The sequence below is a fragment of the Drosophila elegans genome, unplaced genomic scaffold, assembly GCF_018152505.1.
Source record: "Drosophila elegans isolate 14027-0461.03 unplaced genomic scaffold, ASM1815250v1 contig_476, whole genome shotgun sequence".
Classification (NCBI taxonomy): Eukaryota; Metazoa; Arthropoda; class Insecta; order Diptera; family Drosophilidae; genus Drosophila; species Drosophila elegans.
This window is the reverse complement of record NW_024545863.1, coordinates 7,557,671-7,575,698: the sequence shown is the minus strand read 5'-3', so window position 1 is coordinate 7,575,698 and position 18,028 is coordinate 7,557,671. Positions and strand designations below refer to the sequence as shown.

The following is an 18,028-nucleotide window of genomic DNA, read 5'->3' as shown; positions in this document are numbered from 1 at the left end:
TATGTTCATTTTGTTGACGTTTACTTTTTTTAGCAAAAACATTGCGCACCAGGTTGAAAAACCTAAAGTCGCTGCTTTTCGTGTCAGAAATGGATCTAATCATTCTCGCGGGAATTGCCACGGCTCTGTTGGTCGTTATTATCACGCTTTACCTGCTGCAGAAGAAGAATGCCAGCCCAGGTGAGACGGGAAAGATTTGTACATTCTCCAGAAGGCGACTTAACATTGTTGACCCCAAAACAGAAACCAAGCCAGTTGCAGCCCCACAACGTGGCGTCCCCCAACGCGCCCAGGAGGGAGTGCCGCGTCGGGCCCAAATAGCCAGGAATCAGCGCAACCGACTGCGTCAGAATGCTCCCGCGGCGGGAGCTGCTCCTGCTGCAGTTGCTCCGGTGGCCCCCGGCGACTCGGACAACGAAGATGCCGATGCCCAGGTGGATGCCGATGGCGCCCGCGTGCCCCAGGGCGCAGTGCTGGACGAGAAGATGGGCGCCAAGAAGCGGGCCAAGATGGAGGCCAAGGAGCAGAAGCGTGTGCAGCGCGAACAGGAGCTGCACGATCGCGAGCAGCGCAAAGTGAAGGAGGCCAAGGAGGAGGCCGAACGGAAGCAGCAGGAGGATCTCGATGCCGAGGTGGAGCGGAAACGGCTGGAGGCCGAGCGCCTGGCCAAGGAGGAGCGGGAGCGGAAGGAGCACGAGGAGTACCTCAAGATGAAGGCCGCCTTTAGCGTCGAGGAGGAGGGCTTCGAGGAGGGCGACGCCGACGATCAGGACAGCCTCCTGGCCGACTTTATCCAGTACATCAGGGACAACAAGGTGGTCGTGCTGGAAGACCTGGCTGTGGCCTTCAAACTGAAGACTCAGCAGGCCATCGATCGCATCCAGGATCTGCAGGCCAATGGCACTCTCACCGGCGTCATCGACGATCGCGGCAAGTTCATCTACGTTTCGGAGGAGGAGCTCGCGGCCGTGGCCAAGTTTATCAAGCAGCGCGGACGCGTTTCCATCGCCGAGCTGGCCGAGAGCAGTAACAACCTGATTAACCTGACGCCCGTCTCCGCCGGCGGCGAAGCCAACTCCTGATGAGATTTGTTAGCCATTTATAAATTAAATTTATATTTAGAAGCGATCTGTTGGTAGAATTACAAGAACAAAGTGACAACTTGCACATGATTGTTAAACGATTACATTAATGGTTTCTTGTCTAGTCCTTTTGGAGCCTTGACCCTGCAATCTTCACACTCGCAGACCAATAAGAAGGTGTCGCCCTTCAAGTGGCCACTACGACTACGCTGTACATCGGCCAGGATATTCGTCAATTGGACATTGGATGCGTAGTGGCTGCCATATGGATTTCCCGGAATTGCGGTTTCTCTGTTTCTGAAGAACTTCCCAGCAACTGTGAATAGATAAAGCAATGTTATCAGTTAGCCTACGCAAAAGGGAACCGGCTTACATTCTGTCACTCTAGATTGAAGCTTTTCACTGATAATAATTTGCTCTTGCTCATCCCTTGACTCTGGATCTTGTAGCTGGAATACCCATTCTGAAATGGCGCTTGTGGTAAGCCCTTGACCATTGGGACCCAGCAGGGTCATGAGTGCCCTGTACGCCTCTGGTGTCCTGAACTAAATTGTTTGGTTAAAATTGGTTTAAATTAACTAGGACCTTCTTGCAAAGACTTACCCTGGTCAGCTCTTCGTCACTGAGAGCTTTGCAGTAGGCCAAGAACAGTGGTTTGTTACCAAATAGTAGACGATACTGAATGGCCATAAAAGTAAGGAGGACCACAACCTGGACTATGGAAATAAAGATCAGTTCGGAGTAGAGGTTATTGTGAGACTCTAAAAAGAGCTGCTCCCGATAGCGCTGGAAATTCTGCTGCTTGACAATCTCATCTGCCTTATTCATAAGCTGTCGAACCCGCAACTGCATGTAATCCAGGGGCTCCGTCCTCCCAATCCTTGCGTAGTCCGCGGTGCGCTCGCCCGTCTTTATTTCCATGTGAACGCGCAGTAGGGCGCCCTCGAACCAGGCGGAACTGTTTGATTGCAGGCAGATGTGGTGGTCGCCTGGCCAGAAGGTTGTGAACATGAGACGAGCCTCCGAGCCATAGACGCGGGAGATTATAACCTTCTCATTGCTGTCCCGCACCTCCACATGCATCCCAATACCGGGGGACATGGGCATAAAGCCGCCGGACCTGGGATCCTCCACCTCCGCCTTGTATTGAACTGAATAAATGTAATCTTTAGCAGTTCAAAAAGCTTAAAGGGGAGGAGGTTTGTTTACCAATCACTGTTTCGTCTTCTGGCGTTGCCTGAATAAAGCACTTTCGCTCCTTTTCCCGCATTTTGAAGTACAGGCCATTAGAGCTGTGCAGGATGCATAGCACCAGCCAAATAAATCTCTTTTCCATATTTAACGTTTTCCGGCTAAAGTTTTCTACATGCGTGTGTTTTTTGCACAGCTTGTTGAAATGCAAGTGCACACAAAGCGGATCGCGCTACAAAGCTTATGGAATTTGCAAGTGTTGGGAAACGTTCTCCATGCCAGGATGACTAACTATGTATGTATGTATATGTAGATAAAGTGCATTCTCGATAAAACGAAAAAATTGTATCTGAGTTTTAAGAACTCTTCGCACATAAAGTGTTGTTTTTCTCATAGTTACCAATAGTTCCACATTTTTTTATATCCAAGCATAGATGCAATTGGGCGACGCACGCCCAGAAACATCGTTTAGATTTTTAAGCAACAATTGACTTTTGAGCTTACTGTTGCGACCATAACAAGTGAACCCTTAATAACCCGGTAGAACTTTAGTTATATTTAAACTTACCACCACTATGCTACCGCTTTTCATAAAATGTTTAGTTTTAGTACTTTTATACACCCACATAGCTTGCATTAAAAACTAATTTTCATTATTTCTCCAAAATAACATATATTCTTCTAACATCTAGTTGCACATACATATGTACATATGCTTACAAATATGATCTGTTTACTTATTGAATAAACAAACTTCGTTGTAAGAGTATAGTCTTAGCCTAATTCATTTCATCATCATCGTCGTAATCGTCCATATCATCGTCGTCCTCCTCGTCTTCGCTGGTCTCATCGGGATCGGAGGCCTGGGCCCGGCACTTGGGGCACTGGCAGACGAATATATAGTTTTCGCGCAACACCTTGTGCCTCGAATGGCGACTCCGCTCCAGCATGCATTCGTCCAAATAGGAGATACAGATTTCGTCGCCCTCTTGGATCGGAGCCAAGGCCTTCATCACAACAATGTCGTTGGAATAGGGAAACGTTGAGCAGGCATTCGGCACACAACTGTGGTTGATCTTGCTCTGCAGAAGGTACAGTCCAGAGCCCTCGTTATTCAGGAATTCGCCAGCAACTGTTTGATATGAAAACACTCCATATAGATACTTAATTCAATAAATGTCCTGAAGGAATAGTTACATTCTCCGACTTTGGCATATAGTCCGTCGATGACCGTGTCCAGTTGCGTCTTGTCATCATCCGGCAGTGGTAGGTCCGACACCTTGACCACCCACTGGGACAGCACGCTGGTGGCAATGCCCTGGCTATTGGTGCCCATTATTCCCATCAGGGTCTTAAAAGCATCTGGCGTGGTGAACTGTTGCGAACGTTTAAAAGAATAAGTTTAACCACCTTTGGCAAAAGAAAATGCATACCATGGCGAACTCTTCGCCGGGAAAAGCATTGCAGAAGGCGAGGTAAAGCTGCTCCATCTGCTGCTCGAAGTTCTCGCCCAGCATTTTGTGGTAGATCTTCTGCTCGCGATTCACAATCAGTGCCTGGAAGGACTGCAACTGTTCGAGGAACTCCGCCTTCTTGGCGCTCTGCTGGTAGAGAGCCATCAGACGGACAATCAGCATGATGCTGCCCGTCTCTGGCGGATAGTGCATCTTCTTCCAGGTCTCGTTCAGCACGTTAATGGGATGTGTGTCGTCGGAGCGAAAGGCGCCCATGCAGGCCACCCGGTGGTACCGCTTTTGGGCCTCCATCAGGCAGTCCTCGGAGCAGTAGCGCACCTTGCAGCGCGAGCACTGGGTGAACTGGCCCACCCACTGGGCCGTTGGATCGTGCTGCAGCAGAGGCACCTCAACTTTGGGGTCGCTGGCCAGCCGTCGCACGTTCTCCAGCACCGTCTCCAGCGGCCGCATGCAGTGGTCACAGGCTGCGTAGCCGTAGGCCACGTTCCATGAAAATTGACGGGACACAAAGGGTTCCTCCTCGAAAATCACCTCATCAGTCGCAAAGCTTTTGGTCGCGATCATGGCTCGCCCCTGCCGAAATACATGTTATTATGGTGACGTGGGCTCTATCACTCCACTTACCTTTCCGGGCAACTCCCGAATCTCGAAGTTATTCATTGCCGTTTATTTACGCTGTGTTTTGTTTTGACCAACTGCACGTGCAACAAAAAGCTCGATAACGATAAAAATACCATTCGCCCAGAAAAATACACTATAAATAAATACTGCAGCCCTGAACCCAATACTCAAACCATTGGTAGGAAACTAAATACATCAAAATCCCATCAAAAATTCCCTAAATATGGCCGCTTGGCGACGTGTCCATGCGAATGTCAATGAGTCGTGTTGTATTTGTGGCGAAAAAAATTTGTGTGTCGATTGGATTGTGGACCCCGCCTTGTTAATTTTTACCTAATTCGAGCTGCTGGAGGCATGATAAGGAGCGCAGCATGACGGAGAAGATTACGCTAGCCGACGCGCTGTCCAATGTGGAGGTGTTGGACGAGCTTTCGCTGCCGGACGAGCAGCCCTGCATCGAGGCACAGCCCTGTTCGATTATCTACAAGGCAAACTTCGACACGAACTTCGAGGATCGCAATGGGTTTGTCACAGGAATTGCCAAGTACATCGAGGAGGCCACCACCCACGCCAACTTGGTGAGTTAGCGCACACTCGCCTTATCACCCAAGTTACTCACAACTCCTCCCCTTGCCTTTGCCCGCAGAATGTGCTATTGGATGAGGGGCAGAAACATGCAGTCATGCTGTACACTTGGCGCTGCTGTTCCCGCGCCATTCCACAGCCCAAGTCCAACGAGCAGCCCAATCGCGTGGAGATCTACGAGAAGACAGTGGAGGTCCTGGCCCCGGAGGTGAACAAGCTGCTGAACTTCATGTACTTCCAGCGCAAGGCCATCGAGGCGTTCTCCGGCGAGGTGAAGCGCCTGTGCCACGCCGAGAAGCGCAAGGACTTCGTGTCCGAGGCCTACCTGCTGACCCTGGGCAAGTTCATCAACATGTTCGCCGTGCTGGACGAGCTGAAGAACATGAAGTCGAGCGTTAAGAACGATTACTCCACGTATCGGAGGGCGGCGCAGTTTCTGAAGGTGATGTCCGACTCGCACACCCTGCAGGAATCGCAGAATCTCTCCATGTTCCTGGCCACGCAGAACAAGATTCGCGACACGGTCAAGGACACGCTGGAGAAGATTGTCGGCTACGAGGATCTGCTCTCGGACGTGGTCAACATTTGCGTGCACATGTTCGAGACAAAGATGTACTTGACCCCCGAGGAGAAGCATATGCTGGTCAAGGTGATGGGCTTCGGCCTGTTTCTCATGGACAGTGACGCGTGCAATATCAACAAGCTCGATCAGAAGAAGAAGATCCGGCTGGATCGCATCGATCGCATCTTCAAGAACCTGGAGGTGGTGCCTCTGTTCGGCGACATGCAGATCGCCCCCTTTAATTACATAAAGCGCAGCAAGCACTTTGACTCCAGCAAGTGGCCACTGTCCAGCTCGAACGCCATCAGTCCCCAGGCGGACTTGATGGTGCATCTGCCGCAGATTCGCGAGGATCACGTCAAGTACATTTCGGAGCTGGCGCGATACACAAACGAGGTGACCACCACTGTCAAGGAGAATCCCTCCGATGCCGAGAATCGGATTACGGGCGATCTGGCCCTGCGCGGTCTACAGCTGTTGTCGGAGTGGACTAGTGTGGTCACCGAGCTGTACTCCTGGAAGCTACTGCACCCCACCGATCACCACCAGAACAAGGAGTGTCCCGTGGAGGCCGAGGAGTACGAGCGGGCCACCCGCTACAACTACACCTCGGAGGAAAAGTTCGCCCTCATCGAGGTGATTGCAATGATTAAGGGACTGCAAGTGCTGATGGCGCGTATCGAGACCGTGCTGTGCGAGGCCATCCGGCGAAACATCTACTCGGAGCTGCAGGACTTTGTCCAGCTTTCGCTGCGTGAACCGCTGCGCAAGGCGGTAAAGAACAAGAAGGATCTGATCCGCAGCATCATAATGTCGGTGCGTGAGACCTCGGCGGACTGGCAAAAGGGCTACGAGCCCACCGACGACCCGGTGGCCAAGGGCAAGAAGGATCCCGACGGCGGCTTCCGCATCCAGGTGCCACGCCTAAACGTCGGCCCCTCCTCGACGCAGTTGTACATGGTGCGCACAATGCTGGAGTCGCTGATTGCCGATAAGAGCGGCGGCAAGCGCACGCTGCGCAAGGACATCGACGGCAATTGCCTGCTGCAGATCGACACGTTCCACAAGACCTCGTTCTACTGGAGCTACCTGCTCAACTTCAGCGACACGCTCCAAAAGTGCTGCGATCTGTCGCAGCTGTGGTACCGCGAGTTCTACTTGGAAATGACCATGGGCCGAAAGGTTAACAAGTGCTTGGTGCGACATCAGCACAACGAGGAGTGCAAGGATCTCATCACCATGGAGAAGCGCATTCAATTCCCAATTGAGATGTCCATGCCGTGGATTCTTACCGATCACATTCTGCAAACAAAGGAGCCCTCGATGATGGAGTGAGTGATGGGCTAGCGATTGGCATAGCAAAATACTAATTACTTTTATCATTCCACAGATTTGTATTGTATCCCCTGGATCTGTACAACGATTCGGCGTACTACGCCCTCACCGTCTTCCGAAAGCAGTTCCTCTACGACGAGGTGGAGGCCGAAGTCAATCTGTGCTTCGACCAGTTTGTTTACAAGCTGAGCGAGCAAATATTTGCCCACTACAAGCAGCTGGCGGGCAGTATTTTTCTGGACAAGCGATTCCGGCTGGAGTGCGAGGTGCTCGGTTTCAACTTCCAATCGTATCCGCGCAACAACCGCTATGAGACTTTGTTAAAGCAACGACATGTCCAACTGTTGGGTAAGCACGAATCCTGCATTTTAGCAAATCTGGCCTACATTTAATTATACTCTGTGTTTTAGGCCGTTCAATTGACTTGAACAAACTGATCACACAACGCATCAACGCCAACATGCACAAAAGCATTGAATTGGCCATCAGCCGCTTCGAGGGCAACGACATAACCGGCATTGTGGTAGATTAAACCAGATGGATACCAAAATGTTGTCTCTCACATGTTTAATTGCAGGAACTTGAAGGTCTGCTGGAGGCGAATCGAATTTGCCACAAGTTGTTAAGCAAATATTTGGCCCTGGACAACTTTGACGGAATGGTCAAGGAGGCCAACCACAATGTCCTGGCGCCCTACGGCAGGATCACACTGCACGTCTTTGTGGAACTAAACTATGACTTCCTGGTCAATTACTGCTATAATGCAGCCACAAATCGGTGAGTTTGCTTGTTTATTCAAAAGGTAAAAATCACTAATCACTTCTTTCCCCCTTAGTTTCATTCGAACCAAAGTAAATCTGTCGTCGTCACAAGCTATACAGCGTGAGAAGCCGCCTCAAATGTCGCACTATTATCTGTGGGGCTCCAAGCAACTTAATGCCGCCTATTCCACACAGTATGGCCAGTATACTGGCTTCGTAGGATCGCCGCACTTCCATGCCATGTGCCGCCTGCTAGGCTACCAGGGTATCGCAGTAGTCATGGACATTATACTGAAGGACATTGTGAAGCCGCTGATACAGGGCTCGCTGCTGCAGTTCACCAAGACGCTAATGATTGCCATGCCCAAGTCCTGCAAACTTCCCCGCTGCGAGTACGGCTCTCCAGGGGTGCTGAGCTACTACCAGGCGCATCTGACAGACATCGTGCAATATCCGGACGCCAAGACAGAACTGTTCCAGTCGTTCCGGGAGTTCGGCAACAGCATAATCTTCTGCCTGTTGATTGAGCAGGCCCTCTCTCAGGAGGAGGTGTGCGATCTGCTGCACGCGGCCCTCTTCCAAAACATCTTTCCCAGGCCGTTTTGCAAAGGTATGTAAAGGTGGCAAATTGCAGGAATATTTTATAACACTTGTGTCTTTACTTTCTGCAGAGAATGAGAAGCCAGAGGCTAAGCAAAAGCGCCTTGAAGCCCAGTTTGCCAACCTGCAGATAGTTTCAAACGTTGAAAAGATCGGCACTGCAAAGGTGAGAAGATTACCCAATTTTATTGCCGAAATATTCTAACAAATATCCGCCAACAGCAAGCCATGATTGCCCGCGAGGGTGATTTGCTGACACGCGAACGCCTTTGCTGCGGCCTCAGCATCTTCGAGGTGATTCTCAACCGGGTAAAGAGCTATTTGGACGATCCGGTGTGGTGTGGTCCCCCGCCGGCCAACGGAATAATCCATGTGGACGAGTGCTCGGAATTCCACCGCCTGTGGTCGGCTCTGCAGTTCGTCTATTGCATTCCAGTGCGAGGAACGGAGTACACCATTGAGGAACTCTTTGGCGAGGGTCTCAACTGGGCGGGCTGCGTCATGATCGTATTGCTCGGCCAGCAGCGACGCTTCGAAGCTCTCGACTTTTGCTACCACATTCTGCGGGTGCAACGCGTTGATGGCAAGGATGAGGATGTCAAGGGCATTGTAAGTGTACCCTGCTTGATGATTATTTGGCAATATGTTGACGATTTCATACTTACTTTGCAGCAACTGAAGCGCATGGTGGATCGGATTCGTCGGTTCCAGGTACTAAACTCACAAATCTTCTCCATACTCAATAAGTATCTGAAGGGTGGTGACGGCGAGGGCTCAAATGTGGAGCATGTGCGGTGCTTTCCGCCGCCGCAGCATCCCTCGGTCATCTCGTCGTCGTCGCATTACCAGGATCCCCAGAAGCTGCGCCAGAGCATGAACAATTGAATAATCCCCTTTGGCAAGGCATGCATTTAAGCCGATCGCATACAAATAGGTTATATTTAATCGCAGTTGAAAACACTCCGCCAAGAGGTAAGCGTCGCAATGTAAGAGCCGGAGAGCCAATTAATTGGCTATGCTGCCCACATCTTGACCATTTGTCTGGGTAGTTTTGGTTATATTTGAATTCGATTTTATTGGAAATCTCTTTTGGTATGTCGCATTCAATCATACAGTACGTGAAATGTATTATCCAAGCAATTATACATAGATATAATATTGATTCCCAAGCCACGGCGTTCGATTCAACTACTCGTACATTATCCCAAATACTTTACTCTAAGCTCCCTAAGATATTATGTTTGGCCTCCTGTATTTCTTTGCTACAAATAGAAACATTATTGTTTTGCTCTCCGATTTGAGAATCAAATTAGCCAAAGAATTGATGACAGCACGGCGAAATAAAAACGAATTGGCTTTAAACACAATCAAAGTATTACAAAATAGATGCCGCACAGTGACAGCCAACATTGAGACACATACAATTAATACAATGAACATTATCGAATAAAATTTTCATACGTATTTCTAACAAACCCAATATATATATTGTTGAAATTGATAATTCTTGAAAATGGAACGGTAAAGGCAAATAGTTTCATTTAATTTTTTCAGTGTTTCTATTGAATACTTGAATAGTAATACTATCTAACTGATACGCCGTTACTAGCCTTGGCTTTCTTTCGCGGATCAGTGTATGTGTATAGGACTGTGACGTTGTCGGCATAGTTCCTCGGCAGATCGAAGTGTGCGCTGTCCGCCCCCAGATAGCAGGCTCCGTAGGCACTGCTCTTGGTGATCTGCACCAGCTTGAGGTTGAAGTGGATTTCCGTCTTGGACAGCTCCGCAATGAAGGCCTCCTGCAGCAGGTCCCAGCTGGACCACACCGATCCCACGCACACCACGCTCAGGTCGCCGGACTTGACTAGATCTTTGTGCACATTGGGCAGCAGGGAGAGGATCATTCGGGCCAGGTGCACGCCGGCCTCCCGGAACAGACCACGTGCCAGCTCGTCACCGTTCTCCGCATTCTGGGCCAGTTTCTTGCACAGGTTGGCGAAGAAGGGTTTGTCGAACTTGGCGTAGCAGTGCGGCAGCATGTCCAGCCGCGTCTCGAGGCTAAAGTGCTCCTTGATCAGGGCCCAGGTCTTCTCCACAGGAGCCGCCGACTTTTCGAAGTTGTCCATGTGATCGAACACCACCTTGACTGCTCGGTATGAGATGTACCAGGCTGCCGGGTAGAAGGGTTTTGGGGGTCAGTATGATAATTGCGAAATCATCAACAACAGGGGCGGCTATGAGTCAATGGCAATCAACGCTATCAGGCAATCCTAATCGGAGTTGCAGCCGTTAATCTCGACATTGGCCCGGCATTAGTAGACCATTAGTTGATAAGGCCAACCCGATTTGCGACTTACCGCTGCCCTCGTCGCCGAGGAAGTTACCCCAGCCGCCGCAATTGAACGTAGAGCCATCAGGATTGCGCAGCAGGCAGTTGGAGCCGGTTCCCGATATAAGGACCATTCCCCCGATCGAGGAAGCGGTGTACATGCTACCCATGGTGTCGCTGGAGACGGCATAGCTTAGGGATAGACCCGGGAACGTATTGCGCAGCTCCTGCGCCAGCTCGCGATTGGTGGCCTCCTGTTGAAATTCAAATGTACTTTTAAATAAAACTCTCTAATGGGCTACATGGGTACGAACTTATTTTGTGCTTATTAAATTTTAAACATTCTTTAAATAGTTTAAATATAAAATCTAAAATTCTTTTTTTCTGTCATACATCTTATGCACAAAGATTTTCAAAGAATTGGACTGATAGATTTTTAAAATTAAGTGGATACCGATTTAAAAACAGAGTTTAAGGCATATTGTAGGAAAGAAATACAAAACACTTAAAAGGATTAGCAATAACTGACCTGCTCACAACCGCTGAGGCTCAATCCCAGACTCGTGAGATGCGTATCCTTGGAAATGCCTGCCTCCTCCTTGGCCCGCTCCACCATGTCGGCGATGCGGCGGGCGCACTCCGGGATGCCGATGCCCCAGTGGTTGGTGCCCAGGCCGCTGGTGGAGCCCACGGACTGGCCACTCTCGTCGCAGATGACCAGCCTGGAGTGGGTGGCTCCTCTGCAGAAGACAAAGAAGAAGAAGCAAATGGTTTCTATTTCCGGACTCTCTTGATCATTACACAATAGGAGTTATTGGATTGTTATTGGGGCCGTGACCGCAGACAATAACGCGATTGAATCAAATTGAATTAACCGATCTGGCGACTGTAAATTGGAATTAAAGAGCCGCACAATTGACAAATTCATTTGGAAAAAACGTGTCACACGCACAAATAGTATTCGACAACCCACGGATCTCAATAAAACCGAGTCCAAATGCGGGAAAACATAAAGAAAGTGTACATGTACACAGGGAAAAAAGTTAAACAGTTCATTTGTAAATCATGCCAGATAAATATCCTAAATTAATCTAATAGTAGAACATCTAGTAACAAGTTCCATTCTCTTTAATGACCTTTCATATTTATTGATTGTTTTGCGGTTTTAAGAATATTTTTGACCAATTAATATTTTTATATTCAAATTAATTACCATCTTGTGAACATTTTTCTTTATGTGTGAAGTATCTCATTTCAACCCAGCTCTAATGCGGGTAAAAAGAAAAATATCTAATCTTAGATTCTAATCCAGCAAATCATAGGGGTTTGCAACTACCGTTATATTGCATATTGCAGCAACTGCGAGAGAGAGAGAGAGAGAAACTGACGAAACAAAAATGCACGTTAATACGCTCAATTGAGGCAATCATTTGATAGTCCATGCAAAATGGGCACAACAAAAGATGTTTTGTTATCGCTGCTTAACTATTCTTAACTATAGTCCAATTTATTTCGGTCATAAAAATATCTTTGCCGCCAATTCAAACCGTGTTCCGTTACGTAACGTTATCTTAGCGTAACGTTAAACATACAAAACAAAGAAAGTTTTCGATAAATAATCGAATTTTAACAGAATGTTAGCACCTAACATGAGATAACATTGTGTTATGTGCGGGTGTGCGGAAATATTAACCAATTGTTCGCAAAAACATTGAATGTTTTCGTTGAAAAGTGACTGAAACCGCACCGCCACCCGCGATCCCCGGCGTGCCTCAAAAAGACGCTTTAATTAAAATGAAATTGCTGACGAATTCCCGGCTTCTGAGGCCTCTGCTGCTGCTGCGCCGCCAAAGGTCGCATGACGCAAAGGCGGCGGAGGTACCAAAACCACGACCGGTTCCAACCAGTGCCCAGCTGGACGAGCTGGAGCGGAATGTGGTTGTGCGCCATCACAGAAACAACATGCCGCTCATTCGTTCCCTCGTCCAGGAGGCAGTGGCTGGGGATCAGGACAAATTGAGACAACTTCAGGCGGAGCTCGAGCAACTGCCCAATAGCACGCATCCACGGCTCCAGGACTACGGTGAACAGCCACGGGAACTGGCGCAGTACGTGCACCGACAGCTGCCACCGCAGTCCAGCCTCAAGGAGTTCTCGGAACTCGCACGCGCCCTCAATCTCTACCGCATGGATCACCTGGGCAACTACACGGGGCACAAGAGCTACTATCTAACCGGGCAACTGGCCACTTTGGAGCAGGCCATCATACAGTATGCCCTGCAGGTGGTCACTGGTCAGGGCTTTATGCTGATCTCCGTGCCGGACATCCTGCCCAGGGAGGTGATCGAGTCCTGCGGAATGCGCACTGAGGGGGAGCGCACACAAGTCTACAAACTGGATACCGGAGAGTGCCTGTCGGGCACCTCGGAAATGGCCCTGGCCGGCTACTTTGCCAATAAACTACTGCCCCAGGAGCAGCTGCCCCTGAAGGTGACCGCCGTGAGTCGCTGCTATCGGGCCGAAACCTCGGGCCTGCAGGAGGAGAAGGGCATCTACCGGGTGCACCAGTTCACCAAGGTGGAGATGTTTGCCATCTGCACGGAGGAACAGTCAGAGGCCGAGCTGGAGGAGTTCAAGAACATTGAGGTGGATCTCTTCCGGCGATTGGGCCTCAACTTTCGGCTGCTCGACATGCCGCCTTGCGAGCTGGGCGCGCCGGCGTACCAGAAGTACGACATCGAGGCCTGGATGCCGGGTCGCCAGATGTGGGGCGAGATCTCCAGCTGCAGCAACTGCACGGACTACCAGGCCAGGCGGTTGGGCATCAAGTACCGCCGCTCCAGCGACGGGCAGATCCTGCATGCCCACACCATCAATGGAACGGCGACGGCCATTCCCCGCCTGCTGATTGCCCTGCTGGAATCCTATCAGCGGGGAGATGCCATCGAGATACCCCACGTGCTGAGATCCTTCATGGACGGCCAGGAGCTGATCACGCGAAACAAACGAATACCCGAGACGAAGCTGGTCAAGTTTATCAAGGCCTAGGCTAATCACATTCTGTACCTTTGACTGTTATCATTAAAGCGTTGGAGTTATCGACGAAGGGATGGGAATCTTTTGAAGCACTCCCCATGGCTGATATATGGCTGATCAGGGGATAACAAACAACACCCTGCGCTTAATCACGCTCGTTAATCATCGCGTTTGGCTATTGAATTACAAATTGTGGGGTGACCTTTTTACGTACCCTTCGACTCCGCCGAAATACTTCATCGTGATTTAGTTGGCTGGGCCCCCGAACGAATCCCCAACTGGAATGTGAGTACAGAGGATTGGTGATGTGACGAAGGTGGTTCCTGCAAGAGGCAAAACAAAAAACGAGAGGTAATTAGGCAATAAATAATTGCACGATTAAATTTAGCACCCCAGCGGGTTGTTAGCACTCGGATCAACCTTATCGCGTTTCATTAGCCCCAAAACATTTGTCAACCGCACAGGTAAGAAAATACCGCTGACACAGGTGAAATAAGCATATAAATAAAATAGCGAAATCCAAAGCCAAAACAGGCAACACAGCAAGAGGTGCATGCACTTGAAGAGTGCAATTTTAGATCAACGCGGCCTTTATTAATAGTGTCCGAAATAAAGCGGATCGAAATATTTGCGTAGCATTTCCCTTCTCAATAGGTTCTCCTGTATCTCAGCTCTTGCCCGCAAATTTGAGAGTGAAAAGCGTGCGCCAGCCAAACTAGTTTATAATGTATCCGCGCTCACTTTTGCTTACGTTACACATATTTCGAATAAAACGGCGGTTGCTGATTTGATTGGCCACACCAGGCCCCTTTCGCCCACAACTCCAAACACTCATTAGGTTTTGATTAGAGGCAGGAACGTTACTAATATTTACGACATCCCAACTCTTACCCGGCAGAGCTAAAATCGTCCACGTTCCGAACGCTTTGAACACCAAATGTGTTGTGTTTGGGCGCATTCTCTTTTCGAGCCCAGCCACTCATTGATATTTGTGTACCCTGGATTCACAAAATATAGGGGTATATTGCTTTTGCCTATGCTACAAATATTTCCGCCCCTATAATGTCTCCATAAAGTTTGGAATAAGTGTTATTTTTTTGTTCTATTCCATTGACTTTATTTTTTAATTCAAATTTACTTTAATAATTATTAAAACTTTTTGTTATACCTTACTTTATGTATTTAACATAGTATTCGCATTTTACTGAATTTTTTCTACACTCTTAAGAAAGATCTTAAAATAGAGTTCCTTTGTTTGCCCAAGAGGACATATTTGATATTACGTCACACATGGATTGATCTTGCTTTCTTGTTTTTATTTTTTTTAATCATCAAAAACAATGATGACGATGAAATGCCGGCGTTATTTATACAAGCCTCACCTTATCAGTTTGCTCCCTTTTCCCTGCTATTTGTCAGATCCCGGGGATAACGACCATGATTTTTATCACAGCGATTCTCTGTTACTGTGGGCTGGTGACTTTCATTCTGGGCACGTCCCCGGGAATCCCCCAGTCGAATATCGTTATTTCCGCTTTTTATTGTGAACAAGCCAGTCAGCTGTGTGCTCAGTGCTGCTCAACAAATTATATATTTGCCATTCACCGGCCAAATGGCGCCAAGTTTAAAACACTTAGTCGTCGGTTTTTCTTCTTTAGGTTTATTAAAACGTTACAATTTAATTCTATTACACTTTTGCTTATAAACGAAAGAAACAAATCATTGTCAATTGGTACATCATATTTTATACATCGTTTTCATTTTCAAACTTCTAGCAAACAACAAAACGCAAACACCAAGGTTACAACTTATTTATAAGAGCGTACAAATCATATAAAAAAATCGGTGAAAAATATGGATATTGACAAGCAGTAGATACAAAAATCAGTTATGTCCCTCATTTGGGAGGGGCTATAAAAGGGGCCACACTTTTTTCTTGCTTTCTCGTTATGTACAAAAAGAAAATGTCTTAAATGTAATCGAAGTTTGTCGTTGAATGTGCGCGAATGAAAATGTTTTTGGGTTGGGTTGGATGATCCCTATGATAAAGCCAGTGGAGAAAGGGTATTGCGGAAGTCCCTTTATTGAAAATTGTCAAGTTCTTATACGTGCCGGTGTTGTGCTGCTGATGCTGCTCCTGTTGTTGTCCCATTTTATGGTAAATCCTAACTAACATTTCTCGGAAAGAGTAAAACACGGTTAAAGTCAATTGTTGAAAGTGTTTCGTGCAAGGAGCGACCGGTGCCGAGTCCCTCTACCACTTCTTCTTGTGCTCGTCCATGGAAACGCCGCCAGGGCCCAAGGACACGATCATGAGGAGACCACCGATAACCGACAGAGTCTGCAAATATAACACAATGTAACAGGGCACCATACACAAGCTTGTATCAATGACTGACCTGGAAAAAGTCGTATTTTAAGAAATCCCTGAGTGGCTTGTAGGACGGAATGGTCCACCAGGCATTGTGGTACAGGTTCAGGATGGTGAGCAGGGCCACCAGAATCAGGGCGGACAGCTTCGTCTTGTAGCCCAGCACGACCAGCACCATCAGAATGGAGCCGATGATGTCCTGGATGACCTGCCACACGCTCAGCTCAAAACGGATCAAAGTGATGAACATGAAGGCCAGCAGGATGCGGCCGGCCAGCTGCATGAAGTTCTTGGGCTTGTTGTCGCCCATCGATGGCACGCCGGCGAAAAGGCTGCGTCCCTCGATCCTGGCCTCGGCCAGGACGAGCAGCAGGGCGCCGATCAGGGCAAAGTTGCGCAGCAGGAACTGGAAGTCCCACAGAATGGAGTAGGCCACGGTCTGCAAGCGGAGTATCCTGATTAAAAAACAAAGTTTCCTCGCAAGAGTAGGGAGGCAGACTCACCTGCAGCACAACGATAAAGAAGAGCAGGCCCACCGCTATGTCCACCTTGAACCTGGCCATCACCATGCCGCAACCGCCCAGCTGTCCGAGCAGGTTGACCAGAACAAAGACGGTGGCCAGGAACTTGCCGCAGCCCCAGCTCATGTCCATGTACTCGCGCTGCTCGTTCCACTGGAAGTACATGCGCAGGCCGTCCTCGAAGAAGGTGGCGATGAGGCACAGACGAGCCACCGTGGGCAGCACATTCTTGCCGCGCTTGATAACCTGCAAAAGCGAAAAAGTGCGATCAGGATGGCTGCTGATAGGATGATAAGGCGGCCATCGACAAGGTGATAACAGATCCAAATATACAATGCTATTGAGCGTGGCTTGCGCGTAGTCAGTGGAAATCGAGCGCTGACTGTGACGTGTCTTTAGACGCTCTATCTGGCGATTGCTATCTGCCAGCTAACGGGTTTTGCCTGGCCTCTCCATGTAATTTTAATAAATGTATATATGTAAATCGCGGGCAAGTTCATCTGGCTTTCTCGCTGTTAGTGACTATTACGGAACTCGACCTGGTCGCTGGCGTCCACCTAACCCGCACTCTCTCTCAGCACTTTCACTTGCGGAGACAGCTCTCTCGCACTCACACACACACATACACTCGCAGGTGGGAAAGAGGAAGCGAGAGAGTTTTCCCTGCGGCAGACGCAACAACTGTTAATTGAAGTACTGGAGATTGGATAGCAATCAACCAAGGTGCTCCATATTGCAAGTTTACACCTGGGACGTAGTCTCCATGTCAGCGGATCGAGATTATAGTGCAGCCAAGACCCTCGAACTTTGCCGCGTTTGGGTGACGTTGGCAGTTTTCCCAGTCGGCAGCTGCCAGGGCTTGCCCGTAAAAACCACTTTCTGGCTATATTAAGCCACTCCGGGGAGCATATAGATTTATGGGGGCCTCCTGGTCTGCAGCATAATCCGCAGTAGCCATTATATATTACCTGTTCCGCCACATCCTCCGTTTTCGCTATATACTCGTTGGGTATGCTCATGTTGGCAGTTTTCTCACTGATCTCTCACTTAGTGCACTCGCTGGTGGAGAAGACACTTTGGCAATTGGTTTCTGAGGTCCTGGGCGTCGCGTCGCTCTTTAAATGATAGTCAAGTTACCAAAAAATCATGAATTAAAAGCAGGAACTTAAAAACACACACGCACGACGGAATGGCTGTGGGAGCCGTGATCAGTGTGACCGCGTCGAAAATGACAACAAATACCACCCGGCCTGAAAATAAATACTATTGTATATGGCCTTATGACATTAAATTGGAAGGAGACTAATTGCTTGCTGAAGATAAAAAGACGGTCAATTGGTAGAAACAGCCCCAACTCAATTTTAAAATTTAAACACTGAGACGGAAAATGTAAATAAGTATTAGAAATATGTTTTATCGTTTAAAGATAAAATTATAACGTTTAAGTCAGCGGAATAAACATATTTTTACAATTTTCATATATAGACTACTCTTTCTGAGCTTAAATGAATCCGCGATGAAACGAAATCGTCACTGCAATGTCATAAGGTCATAATGGT

At 48.5% G+C, this 18,028-nt stretch overlaps 7 protein-coding genes across 7 annotated transcripts; 3 read left to right on the top strand and 4 right to left on the bottom strand.

Moving 5' to 3' along the window:
* Window positions 1-6: 6 nt before the first annotated feature.
* LOC108140786 (DDRGK domain-containing protein 1) lies at window positions 7-1,167 on the top strand. The gene is made up of 2 exons (XM_017263777.2): window positions 7-180; window positions 244-1,167. The coding sequence occupies exons 1-2, from the start codon at window positions 90-92 to the stop codon at window positions 1,080-1,082; spliced, it is 930 nt and encodes a 309-aa protein (XP_017119266.1). The 5' UTR covers window positions 7-89; the 3' UTR covers window positions 1,083-1,167.
* LOC108140785 (transmembrane emp24 domain-containing protein eca-like) lies at window positions 1,099-2,507 on the bottom strand. The gene is made up of 4 exons (XM_017263776.2): window positions 2,292-2,507; window positions 1,686-2,233; window positions 1,456-1,627; window positions 1,099-1,398 (listed from the first exon to the last, which is right to left on the bottom strand). The coding sequence occupies exons 1-4, from the start codon at window positions 2,416-2,418 to the stop codon at window positions 1,184-1,186; spliced, it is 1,062 nt and encodes a 353-aa protein (XP_017119265.1). The 5' UTR covers window positions 2,419-2,507; the 3' UTR covers window positions 1,099-1,183.
* Window positions 2,508-2,926: 419 nt separating this feature from the next.
* LOC108140811 (SET and MYND domain-containing protein 5) lies at window positions 2,927-4,489 on the bottom strand. Its single transcript, XM_017263816.1, has 4 exons — window positions 4,373-4,489; window positions 3,707-4,321; window positions 3,471-3,648; window positions 2,927-3,405 (listed from the first exon to the last, which is right to left on the bottom strand). Exons 1-4 carry the CDS (start codon window positions 4,406-4,408, stop codon window positions 3,053-3,055), a joined length of 1,182 nt encoding a protein of 393 aa, XP_017119305.1. The 5' UTR covers window positions 4,409-4,489; the 3' UTR covers window positions 2,927-3,052.
* A 131-nt stretch (window positions 4,490-4,620) lies between these two features.
* On the top strand, window positions 4,621-9,692 carry LOC108140580 (cytoplasmic FMR1-interacting protein). The gene is made up of 9 exons (XM_017263463.2): window positions 4,621-4,947; window positions 5,016-6,847; window positions 6,907-7,199; window positions 7,262-7,374; window positions 7,429-7,628; window positions 7,687-8,222; window positions 8,284-8,378; window positions 8,435-8,821; window positions 8,885-9,692. Exons 1-9 carry the CDS (start codon window positions 4,741-4,743, stop codon window positions 9,095-9,097), a joined length of 3,876 nt encoding a protein of 1,291 aa, XP_017118952.1. The 5' UTR covers window positions 4,621-4,740; the 3' UTR covers window positions 9,098-9,692.
* A 34-nt stretch (window positions 9,693-9,726) lies between these two features.
* On the bottom strand, window positions 9,727-14,519 carry LOC108140583 (N-acetyl-D-glucosamine kinase). The gene is made up of 5 exons (XM_017263465.2): window positions 14,469-14,519; window positions 13,792-13,900; window positions 11,071-11,281; window positions 10,570-10,795; window positions 9,727-10,382 (listed from the first exon to the last, which is right to left on the bottom strand). The coding sequence occupies exons 2-5, from the start codon at window positions 13,815-13,817 to the stop codon at window positions 9,796-9,798; spliced, it is 1,050 nt and encodes a 349-aa protein (XP_017118954.1). The 5' UTR covers window positions 13,818-13,900; window positions 14,469-14,519; the 3' UTR covers window positions 9,727-9,795.
* LOC108140582 (serine--tRNA ligase, chloroplastic/mitochondrial) lies at window positions 12,238-13,647 on the top strand. The gene has a single exon (XM_017263464.2). The coding sequence runs from the start codon at window positions 12,336-12,338 to the stop codon at window positions 13,587-13,589; it is 1,254 nt and encodes a 417-aa protein (XP_017118953.1). The 5' UTR covers window positions 12,238-12,335; the 3' UTR covers window positions 13,590-13,647.
* Window positions 14,520-15,217: 698 nt separating the features above from the next.
* Window positions 15,218-17,694, bottom strand: LOC108140662 (surfeit locus protein 4 homolog). The gene is made up of 4 exons (XM_017263595.2): window positions 17,438-17,694; window positions 16,452-16,715; window positions 15,977-16,387; window positions 15,218-15,918 (listed from the first exon to the last, which is right to left on the bottom strand). Exons 1-4 carry the CDS (start codon window positions 17,486-17,488, stop codon window positions 15,832-15,834), a joined length of 813 nt encoding a protein of 270 aa, XP_017119084.1. The 5' UTR covers window positions 17,489-17,694; the 3' UTR covers window positions 15,218-15,831.
* Window positions 17,695-18,028: the final 334 nt, after the last annotated feature.